Source organism: Choristoneura fumiferana, chromosome Z (genome assembly GCF_025370935.1).
Source record: "Choristoneura fumiferana chromosome Z, NRCan_CFum_1, whole genome shotgun sequence".
In the NCBI taxonomy this organism is placed as follows: domain Eukaryota; kingdom Metazoa; phylum Arthropoda; class Insecta; order Lepidoptera; family Tortricidae; genus Choristoneura; species Choristoneura fumiferana.
The window spans coordinates 14,566,406-14,594,288 of NC_133472.1; the positions used below are offsets into that span (position 1 = coordinate 14,566,406).

Consider the following 27,883-nt stretch of genomic DNA (forward strand, 5'->3'; position numbering starts at 1 on the left):
CTTATTTATTTTGTTTATTTTTCGAAAATTAATTTTCATGGGGAGTCAACTTAAACGGGGTATTTCTGTAATAGCCAATAACGGGAAATCGTTTATAATGTATATAATTTTTTTTCTAAGAAGCTGAAACTTTCAAGAAAGGTCTAAGTATGTTAATGAGGTTCAAGACCGAGTTATAGAAGCAACGAGGATTTCGAAAAGTTGTAGTGTTATGCTACTTACGTTTAATTTTTCACTGTTTTAAGTTCATTTTTACATCTGTTTAGGTTCTCCTTTTATTATTGAACGATATGGCGGATGTCCCTTAGCCAATTCATGAAATGGCGCTATTTCACGATATGCCTAGGAATTTCGTGATCTGGCGGATTTTCAATCGGCCACCGATATGCACGCAAACAACGAGATTGTAAAAAAATAACCACACATGCACACACATACGCACACATTTTTACCCGACTGCTTTAAAGACGTATTATTGGCAGAAGGGTAGTCCTGTCGTTGACCGTCGTTGGTTTAATAATCTAGGTGCTAATTAAGTTTACAAAAAGGAAGGCAAAAGCAAGTTTACGTAACATTAAATTAAAATATTTTTATTATTGCGTCTTTGTAACGTAATTGGCATGTCATCGTATCAGTAAACAACCAACAATTTTTTTTTTACAAATAAAGAAACTTCTTATGTACAATTTGAGGACAACTTGAGACTAGCATGCTACTATTATGCTTATTTAACGCTTTAAGCAGACGGCTGTATGGACATTAGGAGTCGCTCGCATTACAAATAATTTGTACTACCCGTAGTGTACTTACCTAAATAGTACCTACTCTTTGTACCCCACACTTTCTTTTCAAAAAAGGGTGGTTATATTGAAGCAGCTATGTTTCATTTCATTATATAGAAGAGTCGACCGTTGACAAATTTTCAACAATTACTTTCTAAAAAACTTAATGCCTTAGATGAATCATCCATCCAACCACCAATCATTCATCTAAGCTTAATGCATTGATTATAAGTAAAAAAGGGCAGTTAAGTTAAAAATAACAAAATACTTCTATAAAAATTATATCGAGTCCAGCTAAAATTTTGCTAGTGTATGTACTATGTAATGCAAGTTGTGGTATTAAAGACACGGTCCGCGCATGCGCGCCGGTATATCTGGTTGGTCGGCAAATAAACCGTCTATTCCTGTAGCAAGGAAAGCATTCAGTTCACCTCTGAGGTCTCCTATAGCTGCCAGATCAGAAGCGTTACTGGTGCGGAACTCGGCCGGGAGGAATGGATTTTCCGAACGGAACGTGTATGGATGTACTTTTAATCCTGCCGCGTGAGCCTCTGCTACAAAGTTGGTTGGCGTGCCAAGTCTGTCGTTTTCGTCACGTGGAATGATGTAGCTCTTGTCGGGTCCCACAGCATAGGCGTAATTTGCAACTTGCTTTAACCCCTCCGCTGTAGCCATCTCACCATAAGTAAGGCTGGTACCTGCGGTAGCTTGATCGAAAGGTTGGTTAGATTGGTTGCTGCCGTACAGCTGAAGAAGTTTCAGATCAGTAATTTTATTGAGCTCCTTTAAGTTGTTTACTTCAAAAGACTGGATGTATATGGGAGCATCTACTCCAACGTACCCATTTTTGTGCAATAGATCAACTAAAGGTGCCTCCATTGCGAGCCCTAAGTTCTGAAAGTGTGTGCTGTGTTTAATTTCGGGATATATGCCGATGGTGCGATGTTGGCTTATTTCCATGCTTTTCACTAAGTCAATAATTTCCTGGATGGTAGGAACATCAAACGCTCCATCCATTCGGGCGTTGCCGGGTCTAGTTCCTGGTAAACGTTCGACAGCGCGCAAAGTTTTGAGTTCGGCTAGAGTGAAGTCTTCAACAAACCAATCAGTCAGTTGTCGTCCGTCGACAATCTGCGTTCGGAGGCGGTCGGCGAATTCCGGGTGTTTGCTGACGTCTGTGGTGTCTCCTAGCTCGTTGTCGTGACGGGCCACGAGGTGTCCGTCGCTGGTCATGACGACGTCCGGTTCAACGTAGTCAGCGCCCATGAGGATCGCCAAGGAGTAGGCGGCTAGGGTGTGCTCGGGCACGTAGCCGCTGGCGCCACGATGCGCGATCACCAGCGGATGGCAGAGGTCAGGGCTGTGCTTGGTTGTTGCCTGGCGCGCTACCGCCGGACCCGCCGCCGCCATACTCACACATCCGACAAAGAACAGCAGCATCCAGCTGCCACTTGTATTCATCGTGATTGATCTAGGGGACATAATTTGTATTATTAATTATACACAGTTTCAATATAAAAAAAAACGCTGATTGGGTACTGTTGACAACCAAAAAGCCTATGACAGTCCTGAGTACAAAGCTAGAGTGGCTTAAGAGCATTTATTCCTGCTGAGCTGGCAACGTTGCATTTTTGTTAGTTTTTCTCGATTATTCCATAAAAATTAAATGAAAATTAAAAAAAAAACAAAAATGAAAATAAAAAAAGTTAATATGTCTACTCCAATAATTATTCGTGATAAACTTTTATATTCCTTAAAAACGCTCTTAATTATTATCTGAATTGAGTCTAAATTTCCTAAATTTCGGATTAAAAACAAATTAGTTAAGTTTAGACGTTGAACTGAGCACGTATAACGTAACGTAACCGGTAGTACAGTCACCAGCACCAATATCTGACACAACAAGCGTGCATAAATATCTGATACGACTCTATTTCTAGGGCCGGAAGGACGTATCAGATATTTTTGCAAGCTCCGCTGTGGCAGATATTAATGCTGGTGACTGTACCTACGCTGTGATTCGTAAGGTCACTCAACAAAACGTCAAGAACGTTGTTCTTATCATCACTGAGCTCGAATCAATACGGTGGAGTGACTTAAGATAAAGTTACCTACTTAGCTTAGTACTTACGTCAAAATAGTTGTTTTTAGGGTTCCGTAGTCAACTTTTTAGGAACCCTTATATATTTCGCCATATCTGTCCGTCTGTCTGTCTGTCTGTCTGTCCGTCCGCGGGTAAGCTCAGAGACCGTTAGTACCAGAAAGCTGTCATTTGGCATGAATATACATATCAGTCACGCCGACAAAGTGTCTGTCCCATGCTCCTCTCATCCACTCAAAGGTTGACTGGTAGAGGTCCCTTTAAGGGATAAGTTCGCCTTTTTACATATATCTCATTATTTGTCAATTGTGTTTGTTAACTTATTTTGTGCAATAAAGAGTTTACATACATACATACATACAAAGTGGTAAAATACAAAACTAAAAAAATTTTTTTTGGTCACGTCCCATAGACGTAAAGTGGGGGTGATTTTTTTTCTCGACTAACCCTATAGTGTGGGTTCCCTATAGTGGGGACCTATGTCTTTTAAAACCATTGGGGGTTGATAAGACGATTTTTCTATTCAGTGATCTGTTTGCGAAATATTCAACTTTAAACTGCAAGTTTTTACTATAATCGAGCGCCCCCCTCTCTAAAATCTAAACTGTTGGCTGGAAAAAATTTAAAACTTTAGAATGGTAGTAAATATATCAACAAGGAAAATTATAGCGGCTAAGATTGCTTGAGAATTATTAGTAGTTTAAGAGTAAGTTAGTTAAGTAAGCCTAAGGTATAAAATATACCTAAACTTAGAAAAATATTATTTGTTTTTTCCTAATGGCTGGGAAACCCTATCCTGGGCGTGTCCGACACGCTCTTGGCCGGCTTTTTTAGTATGTAATAATAAATGAGGCACTTGTTCTCAACCATCGGCGATCTTAGCGCATGCATTGGCTGTAGATCTATATGTAATACTTCTTAGTTATGAGCTATGAAAACTGTAATCAATGAAAACACGCTATTTAGAGCCTATTAAAGTAGTCCGGTTTGTTTTCTTTATTCTCGCTTTGAAAAAAAAAATAGTTCATTGTCAACTGTTCAACTGCTCAGAGCCTTGACGCAGATGGGTTTATTATTTATGTGTAAGTATAGTAATAAGCAGAATAAAATATAAGTAGCCCTTTAAATCGTTATGCCACTGGTTACTATTGGATGCTACTGGTAACTACTTTAAATTGACCTCAAACGTGACGCTAGGAATAAAAGAAGGTTATCATTGATTACTGTATAAATATAAAAAACATATGTGTACTTACTTATATTGTTTTTGGCGTTATCAACACTCACGACTGCTTGTGTCGCCAGAAGATGACTATTTGAACATGCCTACTTACAACCCATAATCTATTAACAACGTACATTCACGGACATAATGTATCCTAATTCTTGTACCTACACGTACTTGCTACAGGCACCTAGATAATTATGGTTCATCAGAAACTGTTCTTAACGATTTGAATAAGATTTGTTATGTAGACGATCTTATGCGTTCACTTTTATTTCAATAGTTTTTTTGTGAAAAAATAACATGTAAAGCATACGTAGCTTGGAGTTTAAATATTCAAAAACAACATTTTAACTGTGGAGGAGATGGCTGGGTACTTTGAAATTTAATACTTATTTCACAAAAAGTCCCCGAATTGTGAAATATATTCCACCTACCCACCATAAGATAAATCAACGATTAAATAACCCTCCACCCTCACCATAGAATAATAATAATAATAATAATAATAAATTTTGTTTATTTAGGCAATGATCCCATTATGACAAAATACAATACAAAACAAAACAAATACAATTAAATTATATTTAAATTTAAATTAAATTATATTAAATTAACTTAACCTTCACTACATCAATACATGTCAATAATTCAAATTAGGAAAAATAAAAAACCATTATAATATTATTACATCTTAAGAGCTGTCTCAAATATTTACTGAGTAGATCGCACCACCAAGATAGCATGTCTCAAATATGTTTTGGACTATGCCATTACTTGATCTGTTCAATCTTTCGCGAAAAGACCAATGTCGTCTTCGCAGGACGGCGATAAAGCCATCTACCCTGTTCGCAGCAAACATGCCAGACGCGCTACACCGCCAAGGCAGTCTCAGCATCGCGCGAAATGCGTTATTGTATTGAACTCTTAGCATATTAACAGATTTCTTTGTGTAATTGCTGCATAGTTGACATGTATAGAGCGCCTGGCAGTATGCCTAAACAAGTACTTATAAGAAATCTTTATTTGTCGGAGTCCTTAATAGGGTTAAATATTATCAATAGTCCGTCAGTTATCTCTTCATTGAATATAATGGAAACCAACGTATTTTTCCACTTTTCAAATAAACATAAATTGACACATAGAAGGTCAAAATTCGGTTAATACCTAGTATAACCCCCGACACAAAAAGAGGGGTATTATAAGTTTGACCGCTGTGTGTCTGTGTGTGTGTCTGTCGGTCTGTCTGCGGCACATTAGCTCTTAAACGGGTTTACCGATTTAAATGTGTTTTTTTTATTTGAAATTAGGTTTACTAGCGATGGTTGTCAAATATGTTTCATCAAAATCAGTTCAGCCGTTTTTGAGATATTGAACTTTGAAGTGACAAAGTCGGGTGTTTTCCAACTTTTTGTTGGTCAGGTTATTTTATTTGCCGGGCTCTTTTTATTTTTATTATACAATTCTGTAAGATAATCACGATTTACAATTTGGTGGAAACTTCTATACAGAAATAACAATGAATAGTAGGTGTCTTTTCTTTATATTTAAAGTAAATAGACTGTTTAATTAGTAGAAGGTACATACTCGATTTCACCAATTGCGTAAACATAAAATCCGCTAATTGGACACTTATGTTCATTAAGTAAGTGATAATCTAGAGTCGCTGAGTTAACGTTCTAGGTATATGTGCGAGTTAGTCCGTGTGGACCTAGATTTATATCAGGCTCTGAACTCATTGAATATTAGATAGGTACCTAATGTATGAAAAAAAAAACTTATTTATTTTGAATACATTTTTTGATTTGACCGCAGATGTCCCTCTATGTATGTAGCAGTTTACAAAAGATAGAGAGTAAATACAGCACCTTATAATTTCTAACTATGTAATACTCCTATGAATGACATTTAACCAATTGTACATGAAAAAACCGGCAAAGTGCGAGTTTGACTCTCACACCGAGGGTTCCGTACAAATTTGTAGGTGTCCATAAATATCCAGCATAACATAGGTCAATTAACTCGTAGATCATTATTGAAATAGATAGAAATAAATAAATTAAAATTTTCAGGCTTTTCTGATCGGCTAACTGTAAGAGTGTAAGGGCTACCTTCATACCAATTTCAAGTTTCTGGGACAACTGGAAGTATCATAATTATGTTTTCTCCAACTTGCTCGGAAATGTTCTCATTAATGTGGGAAAAATCTTCCGGGAAGTCCATCGTTATAGGTATGCGTAGATGCGATAATAAATCAAAAAAACTATAAGGGTTCCTAGTTGACTACGAAACCCTAAAAAAGTGGCATTACTTCCCGGACATGCCCGGTCATGTGTTTATTATTGTGAAGGTTTTTTCTTTTCATTTCATCCAAGACCGAAAATTCACCAAACAGCCAGCCATTTGTCCAATAGTTACGTACAAAAACCGAGATTAAAAAATAAACTTTGTTTTCTGTGTGTAGTTAATGCCAATAATAATTGTGTCCAAATCATAATAAGGTGTATTTAGACTTAATTATCTTCTCGGACTGCTAAATATTTTGTAACAAAGTTAGGTTTTTTAATGTTGTGCGTTTTAGGAATTGCCGCTTTAACTAAAAGTAAAAATGTATAATATTTATATTTACTAATCATATAAGTTTTCTTTTAATTTATTTGATTACTATATTGTATGTGGAACCAAATACGATTCGGACCCAAATCTTCGAAATTGAGGCGGGAACGTGAATTTCATTTTGTCAATGATTTTCTGCCGTGTTATTTTTACGAACATAAAATGAGTTCTACAAGTAGTGACGAAAATATCCTAATAGGCACACCACAAACTCCTAACTCGTAGCGTAGCATCTTTTATCAGTTAAGGTTTATTTTTGTTATATAAACATATTGTGTCGAATAAATATAATTTTTTCGTTTTATTTCCTCGCATATTTGGAGAAAAGCAGTATACAGGCCTCGGCAGGAATGTCATTTCGTGGATTCGTATCTACTTATTGAACCTCCGCCCTCTGCAGTAATATACTAATATTACTACTAATATTAATACTTATACTGAAACAGCGTTTGATATTTTCATTGTTTTAAGGGGTAGCAGACTAGACCATTTCATATTATTTTCAACTTAATACCTTCATACGTTCTTAAGAAAGAGCCTTGAAGGATGGATGGGCAGACAGACAGACAGACGCGGACGACAAAGTGATCTTATAAGGGTTCTGTTTCTGTCAACGGAGAAACGGAACCCTATAAAATACATTTACTCCAATATGCTTGAAAATGTTCGCCTTACTGACGCAAACATAGTACACGAAGTTCTTCCTTATAGACTGCCACAAATCAAGAAAAAGAAAATCACTTCCTGGTCGCCTAAATAGCCTGACGATCAAATTCCTTCTACCTTTTTTCTTTTTAAGTCCTAGTCTATGATTTAATTTAGGAAGAAACAGGGTCATTAAAAATGTTACGAACAGTGTCACTGTTTTGTTTAATATTTCGAGTTCAAGCACAATGAAACCGAAAACAAAAGAAAATGGCTGAATTAACTAAAAAGCGTTCAGTTCAGTTCAGCAAGCACTTTAAATCGTAATTTAGTGATACAATTTAGTCATTTGCATTTAAGTTTATATTTTTTATTGATACTTATTATTTCAAATGTAATGGTTTAAAAAATAAAACTACTCATCCACGAATTGCTTTTTCACGGCTTCGGCAGTAATGTACTATTTCGTCTCTCGTATCGAAAAGTAAGGCAAAAGACATTGGATGTCAATGGAACACAAAGGTATAATTATTATTATTTATTAATTAATTATTGAGTTTTTCTTAATTACCTACTCATATTACAAATTTTATAATGCAAGTCATATACAATGTTATTAAATCATTTTCATTAGATTCTTATGCGCAGGCATATAAAACCAGAAAGTTAAAAAATTGTTAAGAAAAAAAACAATGTAGGTAAATGACAATGATATAATTATGTCCACACAGCCTATCTCGTACAGACGTTTTGGTTCAATTTGATAACATAATGATAATTTACTAATTTTAGAAATTTATTGACTAAAATTCTAATTTTATCTACCTACTGTTTGTCTCTGATCATTATTTTGAACATTTTAAAAGTTGTTAAATAATTTATTGCTTAACAATAAAGTCAATTGATTTTTTTAAATGACTACACACACATTGACCCTCGACCTATGCCTAAAAAAGTGACGTTGTCTTTTATGAATTGTAATTTTTTTCTATTCTTTTTAGTTTTTTTTTATTCGATACATTTTTTCTCATATACTTAATAGGTACATATGTATATTTTTTACTTTCCTTGTAGTCGAAGTCAAAAATAGAGTGTTTAAATCGGGAAAAACACCAATATCACACGCGAAATATCGTTATCTCGAGTGATATTAGTTTTTTTCCTCCCTTGTTGAACAATCTACAATTTCACCAGATGCTCCATTGCATGAAGTATAAAATCATTGTCAAAGACTAAGGCAATCAGGCAAAGCAGTAAATATTTTATATGACAATAAAAAGTATGCAATAGTAATAATGTTGTTATAAAAATAGAACTACATGAACAGTAAAAGATTAAATATTTATTTGCATTGTTTCTATTTTTCTCACAATAAAACGAAAAGCAGTGTACTCGTTCATAAAACTTATTATATTGTGTGTTGTATTAATCTGTTATTTTATTCTTATTACAAAATAAACGTAGGTAGGTACTTAAATACTTATTAAACATCTTTTACTCGGGACTTAATTATCAACCCTCGCATGCCGCTCGGTTAGATGTAAACGTCTCGAGTAAAATGTTGTGGTTTATGTACATGTTGTACAAAAATGTTAACTTAAAACTAATTTCACTTATCCCCTATAGTGACCCCTTACGTTCGAAATTTATTTATTTACATTACAAGTCTGTACTCGTACAGAAATGCATATTATGTGCTTCAAATTTGAAGTTAATCGGCCCAGTCGATTTGTTACTCACGGAGCCTTCAGAGCGCGAGGGGTAAAGTAGGTATGGGGAGTTTTCAGTGCTTCGCTTTATAAGTCGGCTGCTATAGCGGCCCACAATAACAGTGGGTCGGGTTCTATTTTACCATCTTGGTATGTATATGTTGGCCTCTCTGCGGAGACGTGGTGGAGGGCAGCATATCTGCGGCTTTTACCCCATTTTGCTTTCCTACCGCACGGCGGGATCGATGAACTTTCAGCGGTTTTATACGGAGTTAGCTGCAAAAGCTGCCCATGCTTGCCAACTTTGCGTTCGATCTCCGCTACTGGATCTTGAAGCCCCGGAGTGATCTTATGGTCTAGTCAACGATTCCTACTAAGAATGTACAGTCGAACCATATGATTCCTGACCCACCCTAAAACGTTCTCACAGTAATAAGTGTCACAATGAATTCCCTTATCAAACAATGCGATGTCACTATGACTTTTTCTACGAAGAGGTTCCGAAAAGGGTCACGATTCAGTTGGTTCGATAGTACCTAAGTTTAGTAGTCAAAACATCCGTCATTTTGATTGATCTGACTTGTCACGATTAAACTAAGTTTACGACTAAATCTAGATTTCACTTTTTCTGACTAGTCCAGGAGCGAAATGACATGTGAGAAATTTACCAATCCACACGGGATGCATTTCCAGAGAAGTACATATGTAGTAACATATATAGTACTACAGTAACATAGTAATAAGTAGAGGATTGTGCCCCTACAAAATAAGGTGGGCATTAAATTATTTGTAGTTATACCTTGAAGTGCCAAAAAAGGAAATGATGTGATGAACAAAAAGGTCGTCTAATGGCCACCTGCTTACTTTATTACAAGTTTCTTATTAAATCGTTAAAACACTTTTGCATCGAACAGTATTTAGTTACGCTACTTGGTGATAACAGTCATGCCGCAAGCATTCTTGATACTGATATCAATTTTGACATTTTAAAGTAGCCCTGTTACGCAGAAGTAGGCAACTTGCTCCGACGAAAAAACCAACGATTTATTTATTTATTTTAAAACGAAGGATGATCAGTTTATACGAGAAATAACTTAAATAAAAATTTGGCACGAACTGCAGCCACTTTAATTTAAACGTCTGCTATCCACATTTCGCTGCTTCTTTAGTTCTTTATATAGGGGAAGCGCCAAATGGTTTGCAAATTTTGCAAGTTATAAAATGCAGACGCGTCAAAAACACTAGGTATCTATTTAAAAACATATACCTACCTATTTTTTGTTAGTTTACGAAATTAACTATTTTTTTTCTAGAGAAAGTCGGTTAGGTTTACGGATGACATTGAGGGCTTACAGAGAGTTAAGATAATGGTTATCACATCATAACAGAAAACCATGACTCAATATTTCCTGTGACAGGTTAAAAATGGGTCGATAAGATAATTCTGTCTTAATTCATTTTTTAATAATAGCTATATATAAGTATATCCAAGGGCGAAGTGAAAAACAATAAGGCCGTATCCCGTTAAAAGGTTGTAGCTAGACTAAGCATAAAGCAATACCTCATCAGCTCTTTTTTTGTTAGTTTTTTCATTCAAAGTCAAAGTGAAGTCAAAATATCTTTATAAAATTTAGACATAACAAGCATTTATGAATTATGAATGTCAAAAAATCTACCACCGGTTCGGAAAAACCTCTGTTGAGAAGAATCCGATAAGAAACTCAACGAGGTATATATTTTTAAAAACAGATTTACAATATTATTAAATGATAATGATATCTATACATCACAAGTATTTAATATAATATTATGTGTCTTCTGTCCAATGAGGAATGTCGTTTTTTGTCTCACTAGATGGCGCACTGCTGCGTGAGGTTTTTAAGTATGGCTTTCAAAGTCTGTTATTACGGGCGTGAAAACAAAGTTTAGATTAAAGTAATATTTAATACACCTTAAAACCGTACCATAAAAATATCGAGCATGCCAGTGTTGCATAGTCCCCGTTTTGTTCGGAAAAAAGGGAGGACAAAGGTTTCCGAAAGACAAAACTGTCTCAAAACACAGACATTCATTGTCCTGGAACGCATATTTGCCATAATTAATTTCAGATCTTGCAAAATATTCACAAATTTATTCTAATCTATATAAATAAAAATGAATCTTAAAATGTGTTGCTAAACGCAAAACTCGGGAACGACTGGTCCAATTTCGCTAATTCTTTTTTTGCTGTGTTCGTTAGGTAAACTCGCATTATTTGGTGATACGCCTAATTCGGTGATACATGGTTTGAAGCGCGATACCGAGTAAAGCCAGTGAATTAAGGCCCTTTAAATGCGACCTTACTACAAAGCATTAAGTTAGAATTCCGTTTGCATTCTTTTGGGTTAAATTGAGAGAGCGAGATAGTTAATATTAGTAAATTTCTCGCGCGGGACCTCATTACGGCGCCGCTTGGACATGTAGGAACTGGTTCTCCGTTTATAATTCGTTTTTAAATACTTAAAGTGCCTGGATTTGTATAAAAAGTGGACAGTGTACTAACAAAACATTATTTTTATTATATCAGTTATTATTTTTAACAAAACTTGTATAGTTTTTTCACAGTACGTTGTGAAAGCCGGTCAAAAAGTTATCATTTTCAAAAATTTGACGCCGCAACGCTATCGCCAAATTAAACAAGATAGTTAAAGATATGAGTGGAATTTAATTATAACGCGTGTATTTTAATTATTTATTGCATGTATTGTGTTGAATAATCCATAATTAATAAATTTGCAGTTCATAAGCAATATAATTAATAAAGTATATTATTTTGGGGGTCTTTATCACCTAATTACATGAGTTATTTTATTTAACTCTTCATTGTATTTTTTTTAATTTTCAAAACATGTATGACGATAAAATAAAAAGAAAAAACCGCAAGTTTAATGAAGCTAAACAAAATAAAATCAGCCATAATCGCAGCCAGCATCGGCAGTTTTTTTTTTTTTTGTTAATAAGTTTTTATTTTATATTTTTTTCCCATCCGTAGGGTAGGTTTTTTTCCAAATTTATATGGGACTAACTGCAAGGTTATACCTACCCTTTCCAATTTTTTTTTATCAAAATGGAACTACTCTGTAAAAACCACGCGGTCATACATAAAAAAATAATTCGCGTCGGCTTGAGAACCTCCTCCGTTTTTATTCGTCGGTTGAAAGTTGAAGTTTATTAATTTTACATGAAGCCGTATCACTCCATTGCCAGAGTCAAGAAAGTTGATAAGAAACAAAAAATATTTATGTGTGATGCATGTATGTAGTAGGGTCGACAATTCCAGCGATTAATAGATTTCATATTAAATGGCATTGACCCGGATCACTCACGTCTTAAATCGAGTTTAGTTCGACATGTTTCAGGCTAACCCCTCAGGAGCGTTTTCAACGTAATTTTCGTTGTAACTGTCAAATGTAGGGTACTTAAAACACAACACTAACAACATGGTTAAATGTTAAAAATTAATAGATTTGATTGTTTATTACAAAAAATATACCCACGTGCAATTTAATTTAATACTAATTAATATTGTTTTCCAAATATATTTTAAATACACTTCATTATCCCTAATTAGGTGATAAAAAAAAATTAAGACTTGTGTAATTTGGTTATAGTCTAATTAGAGTAGTACGTATCACCAACTTAAGGTTATTGTCACCAAATTAGCGATGTTTGGGCAGTTGAAGAAATGTGGATTATGATCAGTATTATTTATATTTAATTAAGATTTAAAGGACTGATCATGCCAATAATAAGACTGTCTGCAGGTCCTATTAAAAGTAAAGACATTGATTGATAATAACATGCACTTTTATTCAAATTTCGATTTTATCACCAAATTAGATGAGGTCACCTGTCAGGAGAAGGTTTTTATGGAAGAAAATACAGAAAAAATACAACAGGGGCGAAGCCGCGGGCAAAAGTTAGTTATAAATAAACCTGTGTAGCTCACCCAAAAACTATGAGATTTGACATTTCGAAGACCACACGCTACACTAGCGCCTCTAGCGGCGAATTCATACGCGATAGCCCTCATTGGGAAATTTTGCCAGCGTCAAGGTTGAGAGCTGACAGACCGTATTACCTAACGTTTCTGACGCTCGCGATCGTAATCAAATGACAGGTTTTGTATGCGAAATCTGTCATTTGATTGCGATCACGAGCGTCAGAAACGTTAGGCAATGGAGCGACCGGGTGGGTCTCGTTGCTCTGCGATGACATCACTGACAACATTTTGAAAACTATTTGTTTTTTTTTCGTTTTTTGGGCTACAGCTACAGCAAGCAGATGTTTATTTTTTAATGCGAAATTCAAACTTTGTATCTTGCCGTTCCGCTGACGCTTATATTATTTAATTCGAGAGTGAGAGGGACGGTACGATACAAACTTCGATTTTCGAATTTCTTAGTAGTCCCCCCCCCTGCTTTGCCTTAGTGAAATCGCCTTGTGAAAACTTGTGAGTTTATGAATTATTAAGTTTCTCACTAATCTACTAATGAGTTTCATGATACATTTCGTCAACCGTCAAACTTCAAACATTTTTTACATAGTGCGAGGTATAGTTAGACTGGTCTATTTAAAACACGCACGTGAGCTAGAACCATTTTCAATATAAGAATCTGTTTGCAAAATAATAAGCTAGAGGCACTTGTCCCACCGCCGACGATGAGCGAGAAGCGAGTAGAGCGAGTAACTAGAAACGAGTGGGCGAGCAGCGAGAAGCGAGTGTAGTTTTGTCGCTCGGCTGTAAGCGAGTGTTCGCGTGCGACGGGCGATTACTCGCTCCACTCGACTCGCTCGTGCGGGGCGGCCGCCAAGCTGTCATCGCTGAGCGAGTATCTATAGCTCAGCGAGTTTTATAGCTCTTGTCGCTGCGACAAAATCTGTAAGAGGAGTTCTCGCCGACAGTGTGAACAGCCAGCGATCAACTATTAATATATGTGTCTCTTTTACTCACACAGGATCTTATATCTTTTGTTCGTTTCTTGAGCGAGAAAATAGTCGATAGCCAATCGTTTCCTCGCTGGCGGTGAGACAAGTGCCTTAAAGTGCTAATTTTTGTTAAAGTTAAAGGTGTCCTCCCCCCGTCCACTAGCTAATGGGTTGACTTTTTTTAAATATAATGAGTATAATGGTAGTCAATATGTCAGTGGGGTGCAGTGGAGGTAAGCAAGGCCAGTAGGTGCACCCGGTACCGGCAACAGGATAGACAACACCAGCGCGTGACGGTAGGCAGGTAAAACTTAAGGGTCGAAGATGGCTATCCTACCCTATAAATTTATACTGTTGCCAAGTCTCATGACCTGGTCCTGTATGTTCCATGTTGATGTTTTAAGTAAGGTGACCCGGGGCTATTGTAGCTGAGATGGATATTGTATCTGAGTCGTCTGATGGCGTCCTTACGACGCCATGTTCGCCATGTTCATGTGTGTTGTGTGAAAAAAGTCTTTTGGCGAACACAACGTAAAATGGCCGAGACGAGCATGGCGTCGTAAGGACGCCATCAGACAGCTCAGATACTATATCACCCCAGCTACAATAGCCCCGGGTCACCTTACCTAGTTTTGCCTGGCAGTTGTGATGTTTTATCTCATTTAAGTCCTCGTACAAGAGTGCAACAGAATCCGAGAGAGCTCTACCATATCGCTGAAAATGTTTCACGCATAGAAACTTGGTACTGGTACATAATAGCCATGGCTTTGCTTACCGCCTTAAACCTGCAAAAGGAAGGGGAGCACGTCGTGTGTGCGTGGTGGTCGAGTGACGATCAGTGATCACATTATTGTTAAATAAAAGCGTTTATTAAAAATATACGCATCCCTCGAGGCGCAGTCTACGATACCCCTGTTTGTTGACAAAAGAATTTAACCCGCAGGGGTGTCAATCGAAGTAGAGATTCCTTTATAAAAATAATGGCAACATATTCTTTTCAAACTACACTTATTTACACACCCACTTGTTGATAAGCATTATAATTATCGAAATACTCGTACTTAAGATAGGGCGTAATATGTAAGTAATTAGTTTATATAAAGTCGGATAAGTGCAAGGAAAAAACAATATGTGTAGAACTAATCTAGCCTTTATTACCACTATAAAAACGGGTGGACAATACGTGTAGTATCTACCAATTAGTTGCTTATATATATGCGTGCAATTGTGATTTTAAAATAAGATGATAATGATTCTTATTAATGAGAGTCACATTTTATCACGTGTTAGAACCGACAAATCGACACATTAGGCGTTTTCAAAAAAAAGTGTAACCTTTTTTTTAATTTTGGAAGAAATATGGTTTGTCCTACTCAGAATTAAGAGCACAATCGATTCTGATAGTTTAAAAATATGTAACCAAAAAATTACAGTTCTGCGACGTTCTTTTCATACACTCAGTATGGGCGTGACAAACCTGCCACAAAATTTGGTATGAAAAAATTAGGACATTTTTTGAAACGATCGGGATCGATTGTACTCTTGATTCTGAGTAGGAAAAACCATATTTTTTTCCAAAATTTTAAAAATAAAGGGTACACTTTTTTAAAAAATTACACACTACACTTTTTTTTGAAAACGCGCTTTGCGTATTATATTTATGTACTTATCTAGAAATATATTTTTAGGTTTCTCTACTTAATCTAGAAGAAACAAGTAGATAGCCAAAGTTAATTTCAAATCATATAAATTGGAGTTATTATTGAAGGCGAAGAGAGGTGGTGTGTTAGTTCAGAACCGGATATAATGTCGGATGGAACCGTGACGTGATCTCAAATTAAGTCGATTACATTCAGCTTCCAATACTTTCCCCTAAGCGTACTAACTAGCGTGGCAAGTTAAATAAAATCTTGTAATAAGAAAAAAGAGCGCGCGCCAGCCCTGGGCGAGATCGGCGCGGCCGCGGGACGCCCCGGCGAGGTTTCCTATCCCTAGCAAAATACGTTTGTTTTTTCCACCTACCCTTCGCCACAGTGTGGAGCCTCTAATCCTACTAGATCGAATTAATAAAGCTTGTCGTTAATCATTATCGTAAGCTGCGAATACAGAATTAGACATTGATTACTGCAAGGGTGAACAGATAAGCCGACTTTATTAGGAGTAAAGATTTACTGTCACATAAATTCAATATTTTTTAATTAAGACGACTTTATTTTCATTCTGAGACAACGAAGTGATGTGCCGTTTTTAAAATCAAATTGTGTTAGAATAAAACGCAACCCACAGCCAGCGCACAGTCTATATGTACTACTTACGTAGGTAGGTACGAGTACTCGTATCTATATGTTTAAGTGTAAGTTAAGTAGGTACTTCTTCAGCAAGGCATTAAATTCCTCTACATAACCTCTCATAAGCTTTGTTAAAGTAAGGTTTGCAAACTGTGTGGTAGATTCTCCAGAGATTTTCACTTAGCGGAATTTTACTTTTAGAGTTTCACACCCAAAGGGGGGCCAAAACGGCTCCATTACTAAGCCTCGGTTGTCTGTCGGCCTGTCTGTCCATCTGCCACAGGGTAGGTTAGGTAGTTACTAATTGAACCGTTACAGGTCGAACATGAAATTACCACATATCCGTATCACTATACTTAGTCACTATAATAATAAAAGCGAATAAATATAAAATTAATTTCTAAATAAAAAAAACTCCTCAACCATAAAATGTTTTTTCGGAATGTTGGCACGGAAACTGTAGTGTGCGAGTCTGACTCAAATTTAACCGTTTTATTATTTTGGCGTCGTAGTCCCCAGCCTTATAAATACATCCTTCAGCACTGGCAAATTATCTTTGCGTAACTAAAAGTAAAAACAACAAAGGATACAATGCAAAGATACGGATAGATACAAATCCGTGTTGACACGTACCTACCTAGTAACAATCAACGGTTAAGCTTTTAATGCCCTAACAGATAAAATGGAAGTCACAAGACGATTATTTTAATGATTAAAATAATTCTCACGATTAAATACTTACACGTACTAAGCTGGTGTATGATTTTTACAAACGCATTGGTAAAATGTCTCCCAAGGGGCGACTTACTGCTTACGCGGGGGACTCTAACTAAATTAGACTCGTCGAATTATGGTCTAATAGAATTTTAGCGATCTCTCTTTATGTTTCCACCACCCCTTTAGACCTTGTCTATAATTTAATATGAATACAAGTGCGGATGTTTTGGTTTTTGTAATTATTTAAGTATGTCGTACTAAAATTCCACCCCCGCTCGGCATGGACTTGGTGCATTTTTAACCAACTTCAGAAGAGGAGGAAGTTCTATGTTCCATTGTGTGCATGTTTTTTGTTTTCATGTATGTCCACCGATTTCACCGTCAATTGTGGATCCGTTTTGAATACATTGTAATGAAAGTGCACAAAACACGTCAAATTACCCGAGACACTTATTACCGCCAAAGCCGCAAGCGGGGTAGACAAGTCGAGGGTAATTAGGGGTTTACGAATGGGTTATACACTCCGCTTTCCACTTCGATTGCAAGTAGTTAAATTCAACAGCAACATTGCAAATAACTGTTCATTGTACATCCAACATTGACTGATGTATGAAGAACAGCTGTCACAGTCTTCTGTGTAGTTTTCTCGGAGTGTCATGTTTTCGTATTGCTCTTATTAAATCTTAATTATATTTACATTATATTAAGTATACGTGATTTCCTGACCTTTTAATACTTTATGGGCTTGTTTATGTGAAAAGCTAACACACTCACATAGTTTATTTGGCGAAATATAACTGAGCACTTATGGAAAAGCTGACTTTGGCATTACATATTATGCAAACCAGTAAAACTGAAACTATTAACACTGAAAAAGTCGAGTTTTAACTCGACTTCGACAGGAGAAGGTGATCTGTTTAAGTGTTGACAAGTCATGTTATACTCACATTAAATATTCAGGCTAAGACGGCGAGAGACGTGTGGGGTACTAGATGTAAATGAGATTTCGTCGTTAGCTGATCAACTTAGTAGCTAGTACAGATTAAGCTCTAGATGATGAATTTCATTTGCGACTGTAATGTTTCAAGGGTTGCCTAATCGTATGTAACTCATTATTATGGCTCTACAGTACCTACTCAAACATTGGAATAACGACAAATAAAGTGAAAACCAAAGGGATTGCATGGCCACCGGAACTAATCAATATGAAGTATTTTAAGGGTTGCGATTCAATTACCTTAATACAGTTGTTAATTAGTTTATGTTCGTGACAATATGCTTATGGTGAAGTGGGATTGATGGTGAAGCACCAGGAGGTCTCTTTAATAAATAACGACCCTGCATCGGGAAAAGCATTATAAAGCTACTAAAGAAATAAAAAAAGTGGAAATTAACTAAAGTCTGTGGATTTACTAAGAAAATATCTAATTTATTACAACAAATAAATTTAAGTATGTTTCTGTGTGCGCTTTCAAATATTTACATCTAAAGACTGTTAATTTTTGCTTTGTTATACGCGCATGCGTACAATAAATAAATAAAATAAATAAATAAATAAATGTTTTTTTTTGCAATCTTCATTCGTATATTATCAAATGAGTCGTAAGTTTTCGTCATACAAAAATCTCATAGATAATCCAATAGTATTACCCGATTTTTTAAAACCAAGATTAATTACATTAAAATGATTATTACATGGATCGCTTACATACACAAATGGTGGCTCTGGAGTAAGTCAAGAGGGATACTTACTCGATCAACCAACGTAGGTAAGTTATAAAAAAATGTGCATAGTTTTTTTTTTACTTATATGTACATATTAGTCCAACTTTAGTTTCTAACTATTACCAAATTGTGGGTGTCAGTAGACATTAGAAGTTGCACACAGAAGTGATGCGGATAAGTGGATAATGAGTGGGTCGAAACATCCGGGCGGGGCTGCAACGCCTACTAACATGGAATTCCTTTTTATTTTTATCGAAAACAGAAAAGGGACCACTGACCACTTTATTTCAAAATCAAACAAACACAAGAATTGGATATCACGCTACCCAATGGGTTTTAGAGACCGATTTTTGAAATCAAAATGTGAATAAACAACTCGAAAGTGGTAAAAATGTATGTTATATTTACTATACGGATAGAGTAATAACATTTTTACATAATTTTTTTTATCAAATTGTCCAAAATTTAAATCGAGTGGCCATTTTATACTCTACAGTAGTAGTAGTTTTCACAGGTTTATGAACTGATTTTTACACTAAAACGTAGTTTGTTAATTTAGTATGAGCATGAGAAAGTTGTCTGCGTTAATATTCTCTTAATATCAGCCATCGGTTCGTGATGCAAGCGTGGCATTTAAAAACTTGTAGAACTAATACCGGACAATGCTCGAATCGACCCCCACAATCGAGCTGATCGACACGAGCCACTCCAACAATAACAACGGCTATTGACGAAATCCTATAAACAGAAAAAGACAACATCGTGTTCTCGAGCGAGAGCGTATCGAACCAAATTAAAATTACGTCTAATAGCATTATAAGGCGTGAATTATTAATTGTGTGGCATTGTCCCGCCAGCGCCGCTCTATGGCGGAATAGACCAGCGATTGTATCGTCGCCACACCTACGTCACAACTTTAGACCGATTAACTACTTTTAAACAGAACCATGCCTGATAACTATCTGTGGAGTGTCTTGAACAATAAAACAGGCAGTTACACTACTAACGCTTTAACATAACTCTATGTATATGTGTATGTATGTGTGTGTATACCTGTGTTTTCTGTATTGCTTATAGTATAAGCAGCCTTATACGTTATGCCAATCCAATTTAAGGAAAGGCCTAGGCCATGAAGTATGTATGAAAATCCATTATTGTCCGCTGCCCTAACTTTTTAAATTTGCTTACTAACATTATACTGACAAAACTCGTCCATCAATCCCTTACTTCATGGCCTCTGCAGTAATGTACTATTGAAAAATCTTCGTCAAAATCTGACGTTATTTCTTGAATGAAACTCGTGTATAATCTGTAGTACAATAGACTAGCGTAGAGATGGTGGAAAAAATTACATTTTAAAAATCGATTAATACTCGATTGAATAAGCGATTATTAAAAAATAGTTACTGATTTTATATTTGAATAAACAGTCTTTGGAATTAAATCAAGTATTGTAAATAATAAAATAGACAAAAATATTTTGATCTATTCAATTAATAAATTACTCGATTTACTGAACAGATTAATTATTTTGGAATCGGTTCTAGGTTTTCAAATCATTATGTCGGTTAATGGCGTCTTTGTTTACCCTTTCTATAAATTGGATAGACATAAACCATACTGTGTTGGTGTGCAATAAAGAGTTATTGTATTGTATTGTATTGTCTAAAAATTTACATTTACATTAACTAATTTGAATGAGTTTCATGTCAATTTCCTGCGGTACAGCTAGATCACACAGATAAATAATACTTAGACAATATTATCCAGCATGATTGAAATTTCGATTATTTACACATGCGTGCGCACTTCAATCGTACCTAATGATAATTTGCATGCGCTTTACTAGTACGAGCTTTAATTGTTTGATACACGATACACAAATCAATAGTTAGTAATCGAAATTACATGCTGTTCCAATTCTATTAGATCTAACATTATTTTCTTAGTGTGTTTCAGAAAAACAGAGGTAAATTTTTAGGTATGTACCTTCTATTTGTAAGTAAGAGCGTGAAGGTTTAAAAGACCGTTTGTCCTCATGTTCTCGTAGTAAGTTTTTTCCAAAACGTCATTTAACAAATTAAAAAAAAACCTCACAATAGTCATTTTTAAAAGGCACTAAATTTGCAGCTCCGGCTTCTAAAACACTTCATTATCCGCGACATTCGACTATCAATCATCCCGAACTTCGCAAAACAATAATCACATTATCATTCTCCCATAATAACAAATGTAGGCCCGAAATGCATAAAGAACCCGCTTTGTGTTTTTTACAAAATAAAGAAATTTGAAAAATATCGTCTCAAAGCCGCGTCTCGCTCGAAATCGAACAATGTAAAGTTATGAGTGAAAACAAGAAAAAAGTGGATAAGAAACGGCTTGACATATTGTTAAAGGTCCTTATAAAATTATTTGCTATCACGCCATCCGAAGCTTGTAACGAAGAAGCAAGGGAACTTTAAAATGAAATAAGCACATTGCTCGAGGAACATTTATGAAGTCTTGTTCGAGCAATAAAACAAGGAGGTGGCTATACTAACCAAAACATTACAGCCGAGCAGGCTGTGACCAGCCATCGTAGCACGGGCCGGCCGGTCCGCGGGCGTGAGGGGCGCGCGACCGGCTGCCCCGTGCCCCATGCCCCAATAGTGTCGGCTGCTGTAATTAAAAATGCTTTGTCTAAAATTTAAGTTTCGAATCACTTTCTTCTCGTTTTAATAATCATATGGAACCCACTTCAAGCACGCTATTAATAATGGTTTGGATGAATTTTTCGAATTCCCAAATGTCATCCTGCTTATTAACCGGCTTCATTTTTTGTTCAAGTTTTATTTGTTTTGGACACAGCGTTTTGGTTTTGGCGCGGTCAATCCGACCTTTTGTTTTTTGTCTCACATCATGCAATCCCAGCGGATGAATTATTACTTTGAGTTAATTAGATACTAATAAAGATTTTTTCTATTAACTTTAATTGTTTTATTATTGTCTTAATGTTGAAAAAAAAAACATTTTACGGGTATAAATGAGGTACACGTACGTTGATAACTCTGTTTTCTAAATTATCATATTTTCAAAGACGTTAAACTTATACAGTTATAATTTTATTAAAAGTTGAAACTCGTAATTTTTCATCACCACTCTACGTCAAACATCATCTGCAAAAAGATACCACTTGAATAATTTTAGATTATAATGCACATGATCGATAGACTCGTAGACCTGATCTATAGATCATATCAGTCTCGAAAATGGAATGCATGAGTAAGACAAAATATAATTAATATTCATTCTTCGAAATTCGAAACGTTTTTAGTGCAGACATGTTGGCGTCTTCGCAATAAACAAAAGGCAAAAACTCAAGTTCAGTTTTTGTTCTTTTTTTCATTCGTATATGTTGAAATTTAATAGTTGTGTACAATTAATCATTCTGGGATGCATTGTTGCATCTGTCGCGTCGGCCCTATGATGTAGTGAGCAAGCTATTGTTAGCGGTGGACTGCCTTAGCTTTTGAAAATGCAAAACATCCGTTCAACCACCTGTGCCTTGAAACTGCAGTGGTTTACTTTAAGTTTTAATTCTTAGTTTTGTCGATTTGAAGTTTTATTTGTAGGATTGGCTGTAGGAGGGGTTATTTTTAAATTAGTGGAGATTCAACAGATTCAACAAGTAGTTGAAAAGGCATGAATGGGTATAATTTAGATGCGCCAATATTTGTGTCCAAGCCGTTTGCTTAAATCTATTTATTCATTTTCACTATGCGAGAGGCTCTACTTGAATGAGGAGTTCAAGGAGAGGCAGAAAGATAATCGTGTCAGATATTGACGGATAAGGCGCTGTGTCGTACAGCGATCCGTCACGGGCCGAGGCGCCGGGCCTTTGTGGGTCGTGGGAAAATCATAACTAATTTTGAACCTCACTGGCTTCGAATAGTTTTAAAAGCTCTATCCTATTCAATTTAAAGTAACATTCTACTTAGGTACAGTCAAGTGCAAAAATATGTATCTATTTAAACCACTCAAAAAATGTTACTGTGGTAACTACGATAGAATTTCTATTCCATAATATAATGTACCTAATGGAAACCTTTTGTAAGATAAGTGCATATTTATACACTTGACTGTAACTACTTACTATAATACTTTTCATTAGGGTAGGTATATTGCTTCATTTTATAAGCTCTAATCATAAGTAAACGTAAGTAGGTACTAAGTCAAATAAGAAAAGCACCTACGTGTCACTAAAAGGTATCCAAGTGACTCAATAATTATTTTGTTCATCCAATCAATTTTAAAGCCATAGCTGAATTTATTTAAGTATCATTAGGAACTTTCATTTGGTAGAAACCTATTGTGAATTATGGTAGTTCTTCTTAGAATAAACCTCATCATTCTAACTCGGACCAGTAACCCATAGCGCGGGTTATCATATGGTGAAAAAAAGAAACAAATGAATGTGCGACCGGTTTTTTTCACCTGACAACACCCGATATAAGTTTTTGTGTACACCATTTTGAAAATTAAATTATAGGTTATAATTCTAATATGATAGGTGTATAAGGAATGTGTTTGGGAGATTTTTATCTTCGATATCATTTATTTTTATAGACCTGTACCTATAATCTTATCTAGTTATGGAATTTGTTAACGGAGTAGGTATTCAGTATGTGCTTACTATACGTTACATATGTAAAAATTAGTTTGTTTCGTCCTTGCCTCCATCTGGTTATTTAATTATTTAGCGTTTATATTTAAGTATTTTTTCTTATTACTTGCTAATATTGTATAGCATAGATAAGAGGACAGGACAGATTAGCACTTAGTTCTCGAAATGACCTACTTATTATCACAACTATTAACAATCAGCCACTATTTTAAAAACCATAATGTATAATGTGCCATAACTTACTGACGGACGATAGACTCTGACAAGTTTGCAGGTATCAAAGAGTAGACAAGTCGTAAAGATCCAATCTACAAAGAAATCCGCGCAGATCACGGCAGTTCAGACGGTGCAATCAACGGCTCCCTTTAACTACCGACATTGTTTTTTGGGACGCTGAAAAAACTGCGGCTGCGACAAAAGACGATCATCACAGAGATGGTTTCAAAGATATAAAACGACCATAAATAACATCCGTGTGTGGGTTTCCGCGGAAAAAAAGAAACAAATGAAGCGTAAAATATTTTATTTGCTGCGAAATAAATAGGAATACATAAATACCGTTATCCCGTAAGATTTATTTAAGTATGGTTTATTGTATATGCATGAAAGTGACTACCTACCTACCTACCTTTACCTAGTTCGGAATCTATATTAAAGGTTCGACACCAGATCTCTAGACTCAATATTTTTCAGCCGACTAAAATAGGTCTGCCGAGGCCTTTTTAAATCTAATCAAAAGATAGGTAAAGACATTAATTTTTAATTTCGTTGAAATAGGTATACATGTAGGTTTTTTTTAAAAGGTTCTTACTAAACACTCACGTGATTTGAGCAACTACGGTTGCCAAATATATTTTAGCAAAATGAGAGAATTCATGGCCGTTTTCTTTTTCACGCCAGCAGCTGAGTGGCTAAGTGTGAATAAACAAAGAACTTTAATAACTTGATATAAAATAATGTCATCATTGCTCACCTCTCTTTTATTTATCACCTTGCTCCCTCGTAGTTGTAAACTAAATCAGCATTTCGAGACTGAGCAAGAATAGGTAAGCGCACGTCTCGCTGCTGTCGGCGACACAGAGTGCACCCTTTATTAAGTCTGGCTTACGATTCATTACAGGCTCCTTTCTTCAAATTAAGTTCCGCCCCCTGCCATTCGGTCCCTCTGTAAGTAAAGCACACATTAAGTGTCAAATGTAGTCAACATTTAAATTGCAGGGCTGTGATAAACATTTCACTAACGTCGGTAAAAAATGCTCACAACTATTTTTGTTTACTTTTTGGTTGTTTGTAAGCTAATAACTTAGGAGTGCAGTTAATCGAGATACCGGAAGTCGAGTGATGTAGCCTGAAAATTTGTCTGGTCGCAAGACGTTTTCCTTGGGGAAGGGCGGGCGGCAGCGTACCCGTTGCCAGGCGACGCGCCGTGGGTGGGCGTGGCAATCGATACCACCCTCGCCTCACCTAGTCCCCATTCTCACGTGATGGCCCTTTTGGTTTCATCCGACGAACTTTGTTACGGGATCACGTAATTCAGAATCTGCCATTTGCACGCCGTGAGTATCCTTGGAAAAAAATGCTATTTATAACTAAGTATGTAACCACACTACAGCTATATAGGTCTTCTCCCGCAATCTAGTTTTCTACGATGTAATCAATAGGTACATTGCAAATTTTACTAAAGAAACGTATAAACGTACCTACTTAAAGGTGCCCCTGTGATTATCTGTCTTAACACTCCTTTGATGATATAGTTGAAATGAAACGAGATTTTTCCTTCTCAAAGAAGAGTGCTGTTAGAGACAGCTTGTAACGTCAATGTAGTTATCGTTTAGGATACAAAGGTCGCCTGTCGAGTTCATACGCGGGTCTGTTTAGGGCGGAGAGCGCAAATTATAACTTGTCAGGAGCAGGGCACGGCGCGCGGCCACCTGAACCAGGAGAAGTTTAATAGACGACAAGTAGATGTACGTTCGTACGTCCTAAGTTGCGGTTTTATTACTTTAATTGTTATATTTGGGATAATATCAAGTTGAACATACTATGCCCAATAGATTACACCTCTATTGCCAATGACATAAAGATAAAGATAGCAATGACTGGAACAGTGTCCGGCATTTGAACGCATACGAGTACCTTACTTCTTTTTCTTCGAACTGTTTCGACTAATTCAATTGTGAATCTTTCTTTAATCATATATATAACAGTAACCTAACTTATATTTGTAAATAATTATCAGAACGAACGTTTTCATTGTGAAATAATAAAAAGTAAAAGAAATATAACAACGTCTTGATAACCACCTTTTCGATATGAAATTAATTTGTAAATCAGCAACGTAAAGAAATAAATCGTTTGTCGTCCAAATAGACAGTTAATCAAGATCATGTAAGTAAACACGGAGAACGAATAGTTTTCTCGTCCCAGCCCTGTTAATTAATACAAATCACCTAATCGGAGCTTGCGCCCGCGTCGTGCGCCTGACGGTCCATCCATCCCAGACGTTATATGGACCATAAAACGACGATCACGTTTTATAAACACTACATTTATAACTACTTTATGATTGTATTATTTATTTTACGTAATATATTATGTTATGGTGGATATTTTTTTTTTCTAAACCGTATAATGCTTTCAAATATTTAAAATACAGTACACTCCATTAATTTATAGTATTCGGCCGTGTTGACTAAATATGGAACGTGCTTGAGTGTTTCTTGATATGGACCTATCTCAGAATCATAACAAGAATGGCAACTGCTTGGCTAAAAAAAGTTTAGGACGTTTATTCGTCCTCATTTTTATTTTGACTTCCTGACTAAACCTAGATTTTTTGGGTTCCGTACCTTAAAAGGAAAAAAACACCCTTATAGGATCATTTGTTGTCTGTCTGTCAAGACCATCTGTCTCAGGAACGCCTGTATCAAGTTGAAATTAATATGAAATACTCAGATCTGCTACTGTTTAGGTGTTTCCATAAAAAATACCGTAACCAAAAAACTTAGGTACTTTCGGTTGTTCTAAAAACATGACATTTGGTTTGAAGGTAGTTCTTATATATAGCACAACAAATAAAAAAACTGTAAAGTAAATCTGTAAAAATAGTATGCTCTTTACTCCATGTCAATTTATTTATATACATATTGGACTTATACAGAGTAAGTAATAAATAAATTATTCCTATGCAAAAATCTAATGATCATTTAATCTCATAACTACCTATCTGAGTGGTTTATTTGTCTTCTACCTATTTGTAAAGTAGGGGTAGAGCTGAAGCTTCAAAGAGTTTAGCAGTAGCTGTTTGTATGCCAGTTTTGATAACGTAGCTCTATCTTAAATCGGTAGCTCTATCTTAAAACCTGCAATTTCAATTTCACGGTCCTATCCTATGGCAATATTCTACTTTACACAAGAAAAGTGCTTTCTAATAATAAACCACTTTTTCCAATCCTTACAATAGTTCCATAGATTAACCTACTCTACACGTAAAAAATAAACAGAAACAAACAAACAAAATGTATGTCCTTTTGACGTTTTTGACATTCTTTTCACATTTTTAACATTTCACATTATTTAATAAAGATTTTATTATTATTATTATTATTTGTATAAATGGTACAGACAGAGTACAGACATATATAAGAAAGTATGTATGTACGAAAACACTAAACAAGCTAGAAAGAAAAACATATATCTAAAAATTGACAAACATTTACATATATGTATATGTACGTACAAAGGCGAACATACTAATTGTTTCTTTGAATCTCTATGTAAGTTTTAAGGATTTGATATTTCGAGAGTCGGTCTCCACAGCGAAGGGCGCGGCCGGTGAGGCTAACGCCGGCCAGGCGCGAGCGGGACGCGCTCGCACTAAATTTAAATATTTTAATCCTTAATTTAAATTTTTGACATTTTTATTTTATGTTGGTATTCGTGTAGTTTCATTTTTAATGTTATTTGTCATATTGTGGAACTGGAGACGATTCGACCGTAGGTAACCATTTAATTCGTGACCGGCGCCTCGCAGACTAATTTCTTGGTGCGTAGTGAAATTATGATAAGAATATTGAATATTATTCACTAAATGGTGAGCTATCAATAGAGTACTGAATAGATGAGCCACACAAGTTGTAGAGTATTTGTAGAGGTCAGTAGAACATCAGCCATTTCGATAATATACACTTACCAGTATCGTCACTATTTCTCGTGTTGATTGTATGACGCAACATTAGTATAGTCTGATTGCATCTTCAAGATTGTGGTTAAATTACCAACAATAATTAGTTTTTGTGTTCATGTTGAATTTTTTTTGAAATTTTAACTGCTTACATTACGATTGCACTCGATTATGACAATGCCTATATAGACAGGTAAGTATTAATCTACTTCAGCGTTCTAGTTGGTTTCGACTTTAGTACCTAGGCAACATTATTTTACC

General features: G+C 35.7%; 1 protein-coding gene across 4 annotated transcripts; it reads right to left on the reverse strand.

Annotated features, from left to right (window-relative positions):
* On the reverse strand, positions 1–27,797 carry LOC141428574 (uncharacterized). 4 transcript variants are annotated; one of them, XM_074088585.1, is made up of 6 exons: positions 27,632–27,797; positions 25,140–25,309; positions 24,768–25,004; positions 24,413–24,604; positions 21,317–21,434; positions 1–2,253 (listed from the first exon to the last, which is right to left on the reverse strand). In XM_074088585.1, the coding sequence occupies exon 6, from the start codon at positions 2,241–2,243 to the stop codon at positions 1,122–1,124; it is 1,122 nt and encodes a 373-aa protein (XP_073944686.1). In that variant the 5' UTR covers positions 2,244–2,253; positions 21,317–21,434; positions 24,413–24,604; positions 24,768–25,004; positions 25,140–25,309; positions 27,632–27,797; the 3' UTR covers positions 1–1,121. The 4 variants fall into 4 exon arrangements, with proteins under 4 accessions (XP_073944686.1, XP_073944691.1, XP_073944695.1 ...); XM_074088590.1 differs by lacking the exon at positions 25,140–25,309; XM_074088594.1 differs by lacking the exons at positions 24,768–25,004; positions 25,140–25,309.
* Positions 27,798–27,883: the final 86 nt, after the last annotated feature.